Source organism: Alternaria rosae (genome assembly GCF_020736505.1).
Source record: "Alternaria rosae strain MPI-PUGE-AT-0040 chromosome Unknown BKA58scaffold_11, whole genome shotgun sequence".
In the NCBI taxonomy this organism is placed as follows: Eukaryota; Fungi; Ascomycota; class Dothideomycetes; order Pleosporales; family Pleosporaceae; genus Alternaria; species Alternaria rosae.
Window position 1 is genome coordinate 559551 of NW_025763580.1, and position 13221 is coordinate 572771.

At 53.0% G+C, this 13221-nt stretch overlaps 4 protein-coding genes across 4 annotated transcripts; 1 reads left to right on the forward strand and 3 right to left on the reverse strand.

The window, feature by feature from the left end:
- The first annotated feature begins 263 nt into the window (after positions 1-263).
- Positions 264-2034, forward strand: BKA58DRAFT_52279 (glycoside hydrolase family 5 protein). The gene has a single exon (XM_046175446.1). The coding sequence runs from the start codon at positions 688-690 to the stop codon at positions 1942-1944; it is 1257 nt and encodes a 418-aa protein (XP_046020893.1). The 5' UTR covers positions 264-687; the 3' UTR covers positions 1945-2034.
- A 2242-nt stretch (positions 2035-4276) lies between these two features.
- On the reverse strand, positions 4277-5550 carry BKA58DRAFT_52312 (uncharacterized protein). Its single transcript, XM_046175449.1, has 2 exons — positions 5314-5550; positions 4277-5258 (listed from the first exon to the last, which is right to left on the reverse strand). The coding sequence occupies exons 1-2, from the start codon at positions 5447-5449 to the stop codon at positions 4510-4512; spliced, it is 885 nt and encodes a 294-aa protein (XP_046020894.1). The 5' UTR covers positions 5450-5550; the 3' UTR covers positions 4277-4509.
- A 1217-nt stretch (positions 5551-6767) lies between these two features.
- On the reverse strand, positions 6768-9131 carry BKA58DRAFT_52324 (uncharacterized protein). The gene is made up of 2 exons (XM_046175450.1): positions 7646-9131; positions 6768-7593 (listed from the first exon to the last, which is right to left on the reverse strand). Exons 1-2 carry the CDS (start codon positions 8879-8881, stop codon positions 6919-6921), a joined length of 1911 nt encoding a protein of 636 aa, XP_046020895.1. The 5' UTR covers positions 8882-9131; the 3' UTR covers positions 6768-6918.
- A 1302-nt stretch (positions 9132-10433) lies between these two features.
- On the reverse strand, positions 10434-11702 carry BKA58DRAFT_444210 (uncharacterized protein; the record flags this gene model as incomplete). The annotated part of the gene is made up of 2 exons (XM_046174049.1): positions 10434-11232; positions 11296-11702. The coding sequence occupies 2 exons, from the start codon at positions 11700-11702 to the stop codon at positions 10434-10436; spliced, it is 1206 nt and encodes a 401-aa protein (XP_046020896.1).
- Positions 11703-13221: the final 1519 nt, after the last annotated feature.

The window sequence follows — 13221 nt, forward strand, 5'->3', positions numbered from 1 at the left end:
ACGTACGACAGTCTAATCACTGAACCACAAGGACCAGATATTTCTCCCTTGCGCCTCTGAAAACAAGCCTTCCAGCACGATGATGCATCTTTGAACAAGCATACCAAGCTTCTCTTCTCCGTGAATCCTGAAGCTTGTCACACCCCTCTCATCTTGGCGAAATGAGGAAACATTACGCCGTTCCCCACAAAACCCAGCCTAGTCGTTTCACTCCAACACCACGAACGGGCTCGAAACCGCTCGCCGTGCTCGTGAGCAAGACGAAAAGCGGGTCGACCATCTCGCTTGGACTAGCCGCCGCATTCCGATGACAGCACTGACAGCTCCAGATGCCGGGAAACGTCGCACAGCAACCCAGTTCCCGTGTTTCTTGCTCACAGCCACTGAATACCACCGAGCTTCTCGGTAATGATCATGAAACGGTGGGAACAATGCGGAGACTACGTGCCGCCACACCGTCTTCTGGAATGTAGGTCTCGAACGGGTTGGAAACGCAAGGACGTGACCCTGGAGGTACTTACCTAGGTACTCTTACCATGAGATGATAAAAGCGCCAGCTGCCCACCCTCTCTATAGTTCTCTATCACATTTGTGAAGTTTCAATCCTTTACTTCTTCTTGTGCTAGACCGCATTGTCACTCCTTCATCTATTCAAGTCCTTAGTTCCTCCATCCAACCTTCGCTTCAATGGCTCGTTACTCCTTTGCATTCGCTGCTCTAGCAGCAAGCGGTGCTTACGCTGCGCAGAGCGCAGCATACACACAGTGTGGTGGAAAGGGGTTCACCGGTGCGACCGCATGTGTATCCGGCTACCACTGTGAGGTCCAGAACGACTGGTACTCGCAGTGTGTTCCTGGAGCTGGTGCCGGAGCGGCAAGCCCTGTTCCTACAACCATGATGACTGCGACCAAGGCACCCGCTGCGAAGACCTCTTCTCCAGCAGCTGCTGCCGCCGCCGCCCCCAGCAAGGCTGCCGTCGCCGCCAACGCAGCAGCCAGCTCCGGAAAGACCCAATACGCCGGTATGAACATCGCCGGTTTCGACTTCGGCTGCGACACATCTGGATCCTGCAGCGGAGCCTACGTCGACCCCGGCGCGAGTGGAATTGCTCAGATGCAGCATTTCACCAAGGACGACAAGCTCAACATCTACCGTCTGCCCATCGGCTGGCAGCATCTGACCGGCAACACCCTCGGCGGTAACCTCGACGCGACTGTCAGCGCTGCCTACGACAAGCTCGTTAAAGGCTGCCTGGCCACCGGCGCAGTCTGCCTCCTCGATCTCCACAACTACGCCCGCTGGAACGGCCAGATCGTCGGCCAGGGCGGACCCACAAACGCACAGTTCGCGGATGTCTGGACCAAGATCGCAACCAAGTACGCATCCGAGAAGAACGTTGCCTTCGGCCTGATGAACGAGCCCCACGACCTTACAATGTCCACCTGGGCCGACTCATGCCAGGCCGCCGTAACCGCCATCCGCAAGGCAGGTGCCAAGTCGCAAATGATCCTCCTCCCCGGAACCGACTACACATCCGCGGGTACCTTCCCCACCGCCAGCGGCCCCTCCCTCCTCAAGGTCAAGGACGCCGACGGCACAACCGACAAGCTCATCTTCGACGTCCACCGTTACCTCGACAGCGACAACTCCGGCACCCACGCTGAGTGCACCAGCGACCACGTCGAGGACTCTTTCGTCCCGCTTGCTACCTGGCTCCGTGACAACAAGCGTCAGGCTATCTTGTCTGAGGTCGGTGGCGGTAACACTGCTTCGTGCGAGAAGGATGTTTGCGCTGCGCTTGATAGCCTGAACAAGAACAGCGATGTTTACCTTGGTTACATTGGCTGGTCGGCTGGTGCGTTTGATCAGAGCTATGTGCTTGGTTTGACGCCCAATGGCTCGACTGATCGCGAGTTGGTTACTAAGTGCTTCAGCCGCGCGTAGAGTGGAAGGCCTATCGGCTTGAGCTTTGGTGCAGGGTGGATCTCATCGTCTCTGGTGGGTGTCACTTTCGGTAGTCGTCTTCTCTTCTTCTGTAGATCTTTTACAATCAAACTTTCCTCGATATCTTCCATGGTATCAAAACCCGCGCAACAAATCTCATATCTTTGTGCATTCCTCCATTTTAGATAAAGTGATCGAAATCACCCGACGAATACATGAATTTTACTTTCATAATTATTTGCGTAGGCGAGCTGCACTTTGCTTTCAAGCTGACCGATAGGAGCGCTCTCACAATCAACGGCAACACATGAAGTTAGAGCCTGCAAGATCTAACAGAAGACTTTTCAGCACAGCTCCGATCATTGAAGTCCAGAATCCATATTTTAATCAAGCTCCGATAGCCCGCCAGGACTTTGGTCACAATAGGCAAAGAACATGAATGTTTCGCTTTCGCATTTTTGAACAGCGAACCCAGTCGACACATTGAGATCATGTTTGCGACTTTGGACTAAGCCTCAGCTCAGTCGAGAACGAGGACATCGCAGAGCGCACTGTGGTTTTGAGCAGATAGAGGATGGGGATGAGAGCGCTCTGATGACTTGATCATGGTATGTTCTGGAGGAGGACGGAAGGCGCCAGCGACATTTGCACGTCATTGGATCGTTTTTGAAGAAAATGAGTACTTGTTGGAACGAAGGAGAGAAGGAGGAGTATGATGGTAGGGATTTAAGTGCAGAGAGTCAGAACAGAATCCAAGGACGGGATGTGGCGTTGGTACGGAGAAGAGACCATTCGTTGGAAGTGCCCGTTTTTGAGTTGAGTCGCAATTCTTTGTGGGAAGAGAGTCGCGCAACTAAAATGAACCAAAAGCCTTCGTCTTTTAGAAAGACAGTGAAGTGTTGTTGTGATGAAGAAGAATACGAGGCGTCCAATTAGTGGATATTCATATGCAAGAAGACGCATAGGACATGTAAGTCTCCGTCATAGCGTTAATTCTCATTAGCGGAAGACCTCGTGTTTTTGAAAGTCATTCGTAATTTTGGTGTAGTTCTATCAATCGCAGGCGAAAGACATACGTTCTGCGCTTAAAATCATTTTTGCTGCAGAAGATGACCGAGATATCGCTCATTTCAAAGAAGTTTGCGGCCCGTCAGAGGAGACAGACATAAGCCTTAGCCATACTGTTTTTATATATAATAGCAGGTATAGCTCGGAGTGTCTGCATAGTGGTAAAACCAAGTGCTTTTGAGAGATGCAGAAGAATGGCTCAAACATGGTCCGTTAGAGTGTTGTTTTTGGGAAATCGAGTATAGAGCTGAGTACAGAGAAGAGCGTAAAAGATATGAGCGGTGGATATTTATACCGACACCAAGACCGCATGCGGTATCGCTTCTTGCGGAGACAGCGCCACTCATGTCGGAATCGTCAACTTCCCTTAACTATCGGTCGGACAATTGTGTTTTTATTGACGACCGGCGAAAGACATGAGCTTTTACGTCGGCTCTTTTGGACAAAGAGGACCATCGATGAGAGCTTCTCTGATCTTGGTATAAGTTGCAAATCGCAGCTGGTACATCAGGAGTGATGGAGACTGTATTTTGGAAGGTAGAAAATTTGCCGTGGAGTTTCCATACTCGATGACAGCCGCTCTTTTGGTGGACAAGGAACGTCCTCTCCACACATGGGTCCTGGTTGCCGGCATTTTGGAAATTCAAGGAACGGGTGTAGATGTGAGGTAGAGAGTCGAAAAGTTGAACAGGAGGCATTAATACGAGTGTGGAGATGCACGAGCTACCAGCTCCGTCGTGTAAACAGTAGGAAAGTGATGATGATGATTACCATCGCCTGAAGAAGCTGCACCTCTGCCGCTAAGAAGAGCTGAATCATCGTCTTCTTCTGAGTCGCAGTTCAAGAACGCTTGTTTCAAAGCGCATGAGAAAGCCGATGAAGACTGACGTGTGTAATACAAGTAGATCATACAAATCCCGCTCGACTGGTGGTCTTCTTGCAAAGAAACGATATCGTCTTTATCCTCTTCTGGAGATCCTGTTAGCTCCAGACAACAAACTTCTCACGTGGCATATTCTCAGACCAAAGTGAAGTGGCTTAAGATATTTTATCATTTGTTTTCCCTCTTTTCAATCTAAGTGAAGAACTTGTTACACTTCACCCCATCCCCTTCACATCCATCCATCCATTTCCATATACACATCTCCACTGCGTATGTAACTTTACCAGAACAATCCAAGTATTACATATCTTTATACTCTCGAGCCAAATGCAGAACATTGTCTTTCAATCGACGGTAACTCCCAAACACCAGATGCCCATGTTGTCCCAAAGAAGGAGTGTAAACACACATATGCTCCCGTGTATCTGCTCCCCCACCAGAAAGCGCCTGATCTTTTTGTAAATGAGTGGCAAAATATGGACAGATGTGAAGTGGCGTAAAAGGAATGTTTTGTGATATGCCGTAATCGTGAGCGGTGAAGCGTCGAGTTCTTGCGTTTTATCGGATTTGCGTTTCGTAGATCTACGTGTACGTGTATCGAAGAGGTGCTTCATCTACCAGACACCAAACTGGTAGGTGAAGTAGAGCATGGAGCCGATTGTTGTACCAGTGGTAAGCAGCATAGCAGCAAGTGTCTTCTTCTCGGTAAGAGAAAGCGCGCCATTGCAGTTGGGGCAAGTGTAGCCATCCTTGAGCGAAATGTACTCCTGCGGCAGGTACATGCCAAAGGTGAACCCAGTGAACGCTCCAAGATATCCGGGCCTGGGCGCAGCAGTAGCACTAAGATCCGAGTCGTAGATGAGCAACTTGTAGTTCTCGGTCAAGAACGGTGCCTGGCCATCCGGAGTACTCTTGGTATCCCAGAGAACCTCCGTCTGCTTCGCAGATATGTTGACGGCGATGGTGTAGGTAGCTTGGTTGGCGGTGCAGGAAGCGAGGACGTCGATGGCCGAGGGGGTCACGGAGAGGGAGGTGTAGTTCCAGGCGAAAGTTACCCAGTCGCCGACTTTGTAAAATTGCGTGCCGGCCAGGGCGTTGGGGGTCACCATTGTGAGGCCACCGGCGGGGAGACGGGCGTCGAAGCTGGTGGACTTTGAGCCTTTGCCGGTAGTCTTGGAGCCGCTGGGCTTTTGGGTGCCGCTGGCGGTTTCCTTTGCGGTGCCGGAGGACTTGTTGTCGTTGTTGTTATTATCGTTGTTATTGTTGTTGTCGCCCGTCTCGGTGGGTTTGTCCGCGGCGGATGTCTTTGCAGGCTGTGTGCTGGCGGGTGCGTCTGAGGTATTGTCGTTGTTGTTATTGTTGTCTGAATCATGGTATTAGTACCCAACCCATTCAACTTCAAAGATGCTCAAACTTACTGTTGTCCTGACGTCCCATGAGCACGTTCTTGACATCAGTCAACCCATGGATATTGTCGAATGCATGCTTGACGTTCATGGCCTGCGTAACCGACGACATGGCCACTACGGCAGCGAGGAGCTGAGACGGCCTCATATTGTCCGGATAGTGCCTGAAACAAGTCTCCTTTCGTCCTTTCGAAGCTCCAAAAACGTGTGTACCGGCTAAAGCTTCGTTTCGCAAGCGGGAAGAGTTCCTCGTGGAATCTCAGGAATGGTGCAACTCTCAGGCGTGACGGAACGGGAGAGAGAAGAGCTTCGGAGGCGACGCGACACAAGTATTACGCGGAGAAACGACGAATGGATATTACAATAACACCTCTCCGTCCGTTAAACGAGCGACTGGCGAAGGGTGAAGATAGGCGACGAGTCGAGGTAAGCGATAAAGCGATAAAGCGATTGATGGTTTTTGTCTCAACGGCGGAAGTGAAAGGAGAGGTTTGTTGGTCTCAGCGTCGTATCTGTTAGCTGCAAAGCCAAAGCCCAGCTCAGCACCAGCGGCGGGCGGCGAATGGGATACAAGCAGGGGGGCGCCCGAGAGACACTAGCGCTAGAGGGCAATGCAACCCTAAATATAACATGAGGGCTCCGCAACACGATATTGTTCCGAGCAAGGCATCAATGCGCTTTTCGTATTGATGTCTTGGACATTACGAGGACATGACTTTTCGAAAAGGTGATATCCCATGGACGGTCATCGCTATACCTCGTGAGAATATCGTCGTGTCCACGGGCTGCTTACACGGCCTTCTCATGCAGCGTTGCGCGTTCCACCCACGAAAACGATATTCCCGCACGTCCGTTTCCCGAGCGATGGGCGGGCGGCGCAGCCATCATCGACTTTGGGTCTAGCCACTCACATCCCGCCTCCTGCACCTCCGCCGCAAACATCACAACACAGTACATCATATCATGTCACCACATCTCCATCATCGCCATCATCGCAATTGTGGAAGAAATAGCACATTAATAGCAATCGGTCCGCGCATTACTCACTGAAACCGTTGACTGCAAAGACCGGGCCAGGATTCCCTTGGCAGATCGAAGCCTCACGAGCCAGGGTCTAGAAAGGAGATCTGTGGGTATGCCCGATGGGGTCGATCATCCAAGATTCCACGTCGATGGGTGGGATTATCGCCTTTCTTTTGTTTGCCCTTATCTCGTGATGAACTGATCGTGAGGATTGCGAGTTTGGATTTTAGGTGGGTGTTCGTTGTTTGGTCAGGCTGGGTTGCGGGTGACGGGTGAAGTGGTAACGTGGGCATTGCATGACCAACCGGTACCAAGGTACTTACCAACCGATATATATGCTTGTTGTGGCATTAGAGTAGGAGTGACATGCCAGCATCTTACTGAATATAAGAAAAGCACTGAGTTACTCGCGGCCATAGTAAACGGTATCGTGCACAGTCCACTCTCACAATCAAGTATTGAATCGTATTACATCTAAAAGGGTATCCGCATATATCCAACCCTCCATATGAAGTCAACCGAAAAAGAAGATAGTCTAAAGAAATATCACGCGCTGAATCCAACTTTTCATATCATCCCAGTAGGAAGTGCGTACTACCGCCGTCCCTCCCACCACGCCTTATCCTTCTCCCTCCGATGCGGCATACTCTCTCTGATATCCGTCTCACGATCACTCGCAAACTCAACACTGCGCGCGCGACTCCGACTCCTCGGCCGCTCAATCTTCGTCGTACTCCTCCGACTAGGCGGCGCGCGGTCCTCAGCGGGGAACGTCGACCGCGGAGAAAACGTATCCCTCCTCGCTTTGCGTGTGGAAGTAGGACTAGTAAGTCCGCCTCCCACTTTGCTGTTTGAAAAATCTGCAGAAAGAGGCCGTGCAGTGCGGCGTTTACTGCGCGTAGTGGCGGTGGCAGGCGGCTTTTTTATGTAGTCGTAAGTAGCTGGATCGCGTTTTGCGAGTTCGCGTTCTAGGCGCCAGAGAGGGGCTTCGGGGAGGACTTTGACGGCCATGGTGTCTCTCCATTTGATTTTCCAGTAGACTTCTGCGTCGCCGGCGCGTGAGTTGTTGGCGCCATAGTCGACGACGAGTTTGTAGCTGTCGGTTAGGGCGCGGGCTTCGTAGAGGCCGCGGTCTTGGATTCCGGGGCCTTCGAGACGGTAGCGCGTGCGAACTGAGGGGTGGATGTATTCGTTGGTTTGGCGGAGAGGTCGTTCTGTTGAGCGGCCTGAGAAGGGGTCTACTGAGGTGTATTGGCCTGGTTTGCGTTGCTGTCATTGCTGTTAGTACGCATGCGTGTACTTGCAAAAAATTGAAACTTACAGTACTACCACCGATTGCAAAAGCGCCCTTCAGCTCGCTGTAGATCTTGCCAAAACTCCATGGTCGGATCGCACCTTCCTCTTTCTTGTAGTACTTCTCATTTAGATCGTCCTGTTCAAACAGATACTCAGACCGTAGATCCAGGAATGGCTCGAGTTGACTCATCATCCACGCAAGACTGATATTCGCAATCTGCATGTCATCGTAGCCACCGCCAACATTCGCATGCGCACCCGGGAACCATACTTGGCGGAGCGTCGTTCGGTTGCCCTCAGGCTTCTCCCAAACGGCAGGTGAAAACGACGACCGATTCTCATCCAGAGCAAGCGCTTGGAAGGCGTTCTCAACGCAGTTGGACAACTTGGTGTCGTAGAAAGTTGTCGCCTTCGACTGCTTCATTTGAAGACCCAGGCGCTGCAGCTTCCCGATCCGCGGTATGCCGAGACTGCCAACGGTGTCCCACACCGCTATGCACTTGATTGGAATGTCGAGTCTGGTGAGTCCTCTACGCTCTAGTTCTTCTGCGTATCGCGGGTCATCTGCGCTTGGTTTCCGTGGGAAAGGTACGTCCTCGTGCTTTGGGCGGTAGTCGGGGTTCCGCCGATTTTGAACATCTTCATACACTTCTGGTAGCGTGTTCAAACCCTTCTTTGTGAGAAGACCAATCTCTCCAATCAAACCGCCGATGCTACGCGCGGTAAACGCGCCTCTCGAAAACCCTAGCAAGAAGATTTCGTCTCCTGGGTGATAGTTGTTGGCAAGAAACGAGTAGGCCTCTCGAACATCATCGCTCAGGCCCTTGCCCGTAGTACCCCCAACCAATCTCGAGAGCTTTCCGCCTTCCGTTCCAAGACCTTGGTGATAGTTGACGATTTGCTGGATACCATCCTGACTGACTGCCTTGATGGCTCTTGATATGCGAGTGATGTTGCTTGGGATAGAAAGAGTCCCGTTCTTGGTTCCATCGTCCGAGTTTAGCCAAGTTCCGTCACACGCAACAATCAACCTCTTGAACATCCCCCTTCCACCACTAAGCCCAGGTGCGTCGACCATGGGTTCGCGCATGCTACGCACGCTTCTGCTCCTTGCGCGGGGTGCTGGTGCTGGCACATCAATGATGAGTGGTGATTTAGCCCCACTTCGCGGAACATCCACAACGATGGGCTGTGATGTTAGAGGCGCTCTGGTGCTCGGCGCCCGACTTCTGCTCCGCGCTCGGGATAGTGCTACAGACATTCTTTTCTTGAGGTTCCTGGCTCTTTCTTGATGTGCCTTTGAAAAAGGTAGTTGCTGTCGTGGTGTAGACGCAGCCCAAGTCCAAGGGGAGTTAGAGCGGGCTACGTCGATATGCGTGAGCTTTTTACGCCCGCGGCGAGGTTTGGTGACTGGCAATGCGGCTAACCCGGTTGTTGCGTATCCACGTGTCGACTATCCACTCTGCTGGTGTTGTGTTGCTGGCAGCCTTGGGCTATGTCCGCGAATGGCCTTTCGTATACCACTGAAAAGACGCCGGAAAGACGCGCTTCGTTTCGTAGCTATCGCACGTCTGATGGGCAGTGGATGAGGGTGTCGCGGATCCCCAGCCTCCTCTTTTCACAAATTCCAGCTCTTCCGTTCCAACTCTTCAAACTTGATGGGCGGGAGTAAGCGAGGCAACGGGCTTCCTCATCAGCCTCGGGAACCTGCAGCAAGCACTTTGACGCAGGGCACAGGAATCCGTGAAACCGAGGGGGTCGGATGGTCAATATGGGAAAGGAAATAGGGCGGACGTGTCGCGCAGCGCACAGCGCACTCTTACGTCGAGTGGTTGGGCTTCGGCTTCAAAGCTTTGCTGTACAGGGCTGGGGGTGCCCAAGTCATTGGACTCGCTTACCCAGCCTCTTGTCTGCGAACATGCGATTACCCCTCGGGATTGTTGATTCTACCAGGCGGATGAGCAGAATCTGGAGCAGTATGCAAAGATTTCCTCATTGACCCCGCTGGTGTGCGCGTGTGCGGTCAAAAGTGAGGCTGTTCTCCAGCGCATCTCGCTCGACCGCAACTTCTTCAACAACGCAGCGCCAAGGTAGAGCTCACTTCCCTTCTGGGGCTAGGATACACCGCATCGTAGGAGCCGCATTGGGCGCAGATGGCCCTGCCGGTGAGGGCCCAATTTTCGCGCTGTTATGCGTTAGACCACTGCCAGGTGTAGTGTTAGGTGCAGCAAGTGCGCAACTCGGGCGGTGAGCGCAGAGTACGTGTTGGTAGGGGACAACCCGGCCTACCAACTCTGGTCGGCAACAATCGAGATTGCCGACATCACAGACACGTTCGTTCAAGACTTGTTTTGATCAGCTGTTTTGAAGGATATCAACTGTTTTTCAATTTCATGAACTTTTATCTAGTAGTTCCGTTCCTTTTACTTCATTCTTCGTCGCTATGAGCGACTGCAACATTCTGGAAAATGTTGGCCAACACCTAGTCGCAGGTTCGCGCATTCAGACGCCGAGTAACAATCCAGCGCCTCAGCCAGATCCCTTGGCTGGTAATCGCACAGCTACACTCTACAGTTATCTTACAGAATTCCTTCCTAGACACCCAGATCTCAAGAACTCCATGCGATAAATCAACATCCCTAGAGTGTGTAGTGCAGCGCGAGCGGCGAAATGGAATCCATCTAGGACATACGCTATGATGAAACGACAAGAGGAGAGAATACAATAGATAGAGGAGGAATAGATGAGAGACGTGCCCCGGGAGAATCGTAAATGTCGTATACAGAGAGAAATCGCGCAAAGAAAATAGCGACCTAGTAGCCGCCGAAAAGGTCATCAAGCTCGTCAAGATCAATAAGCTCCGGGCTCTTCATGATCCAGTCGTCGTCAAGCTCGAGTTTTATCGACTTGCGCTTGAGCGACGGCGGGGGCATTTCGATGTGGAGCACTGGTTTCAGCGCGGGGCTGCTGGGAGATAGAGCGCTCTGGAAGCTCATGAGCTGGTCCATCTGGCCGAAGAGGGCGGCTGCGGCTTCCGAGTCCTTTTGTGCCGCGCTTTCTACGGTCTCCTCGATGGAGACGGTGACTTCTTCCATTTTGACATCGCTCTGTTGTGTTGGCTCGGCAGATGCGCTGGCAGATCGCTCGCGCTCAGCTTCCTGGCTCATCCGGCGTTGCTGCAGGAACGACGCAGTCTGGGTGAACTCACGCTCATCCTTTTCTAAAGGCGGCGACTGAGCTCGGCGGTTGTGCGAGATGTTTGCTGTCGTGGGAGGATGGCTCTGATTGGAGAAGGGGTCGCTGTCGTGGCTGTCGTAGTCGGACAGGTCTAGCTCTGGCGACGGTGACATGCGACCTCTTGACCTCGCATCCGCGTCCTCTTCTTCCGAAGTTGCGGACGACAGCGATGGGGTGACGATACGCGGTGCCATGGCGGTGCTAGTTCCGTCGGCTGGGATGGGCTGATGCGGGCAAGTGGAGAGGAAGTAGTAGACACGCTTGGGGTGGGTACCAACGAGCTTCTTGTCGAGGGGACATCTCGACAGGGCTGTCCAATTGCGCTTGAGGTAGGTAGCTAAGCGTGACGAGATAATGGCAGCTGGGTTGGCGGAGCTAGAGTACGTCAGCATGAGTAACTGGTGGTCAGGGCGTGGATGGCTAAAGTTTGGCACGTACCTCTCAACAATGGGAATGATGGGCGATAGAACGAGGGCGAGTTCTTTCAGCAGGTGGGGACGGTTGCCTGTCTTCTGGAGCTGTTCGATAACGCCGACCACGATTTCGTCGTCGATGCCCTGGGTATCGATCTTTGTCGTGCCGGACTCGCCGCCTGGCGAAGGTGGCGGGGTGTCTGCCACCCGGCCTGAGCTTTTGGGTCGTTGCTCATCGAGGCGCAGTGCGGCGGGGCGTGATGGTGAGGGGAGTGCCGATGAGAGAGAGCCGGAGTGGGAGCGTTTCTGTTTCTTTGCGGCGTGCTGGCTGTCGCTTGTCGAAGGCGGTGAGCGGGCGGATCGCGGTCCTCCTGGCAGCTGGATGCCGAGTGACGGCAGCGACAGCGACTTCCGGCGTGTGTTGTAGGGCATCTTGGGAGCAGCGATGCAGTCGCAAACGTCGCGCAAGGAGAGAAGAAGGAAGAAGGGAGGCTTCTGGGGGGCAAGATAATTATTGAGGCTGGCAGAGGGTGTGCAGCCAAAAAGTGTTTTGTTACTGCGCGAATGCCAGGGTCGTCGATTGGTCCGGTAGGAATGCAATGCAGCCTATACCACCAACGCTGCCGCCGAGATGCAGGTAGCGTGCGCTTCTGTCTGCACTGCAGGCTTTGGCGTCGAAAAGAGCGCCGGATTATTGCGAGAGGATGTCTGGCGGTGTTGAAAGCTGAGTGGCACCCGTCCTGTCGCAGCTACGCGGCTCGCCTCCTGAAGAGTGAGTACGTAACTCGGCGATGGCGCCCGGTTGCCTGGAGCTCGAACCAACAACTTATGGCAACACAATCAAGTGCTGCAACACCACAGGAATCAGAGAGCAGAAACAGGAAGAGGCAAGAGGAAACGGAATGGGACAGGACAGTTGATGTCGGGCCCTGATGTAGTTCGAGGGGTGGTGAAGGAAGAGGGGATGCGACGAGGGAAAGAACGGAGGCGTAGTGGAGCACACAGTGAAGAAGGAGCGACTAGGCTCCGGTAAGAGACCGTGCGTTTAGTAGGGTGAATGTATCCAGGGATCGCCTCTTTGGTTATGACAGCATACTACTTTTAGAGCCCGTTTTTGCTTTGTTGGCCAGGGGCTAGAGCCTAACGCTCCTATCAACATGCCGTTGGCTGCCTGCATGTACCACACGGTAGAGGCCTCTAACGTAGGTACTTACTCGCCGCACACATCTAGGCATGACCTTCCGGCTGCCTGTCTAACGTCTTGTATGGGCTTCGTTGCCCTGACCAATCCCATCAATCTGGGCCGTCTGTGTTGCACCTCTGCCCGTGTCAAGCTTCGGGCATCATATGGTCTCTGCTGAGCCCGGAGCAGTGAACACCGCACTTGGATCTCTCTACATCATGCTCCGAGCGCGCAATAAGTGGCACATGCTAGAGGATGCTGGTAAGGATACTTCCTTGCCGGCAAACCTCCGCCAACGATTACGAACGTCTACTGCCCTGAGACGGCTTTCCCGCAAGTGATCTCATGCTCAACACGTCTGGTTCGAGCATCGCGCATCCTTCCCACCTGCAATTGGGCGGGTCATCACTGTTGTCCCGCACGCTGACCGCTATAATATCTTCCGGTTCTCCAAACACTCAAACGGCCACGATGCGAGTGGACGGGGCGCCGGCCATGATCTGATGCAGCGTGCATATCATCTTGTTCCAGAGCGGAGACATCCCTGTTCTGAGGTTTCGCCTAGCCGTCAAAGTGGATTTAGCCTCAACGACAGAACCGGGATGCCCCAGGGCGGTGAGCACACTTTTCTCGAATTTTTCTTTAACGGAAGTTTTCCTACTGGCATGCGGCCAACCCTCGGCAACGTTAATACGCGAACGACAAAAACCGTTCTCAGCACATGTGGCTTCATCGTTGCATGTTCATTGATGGCGAGGAAGCATTGAA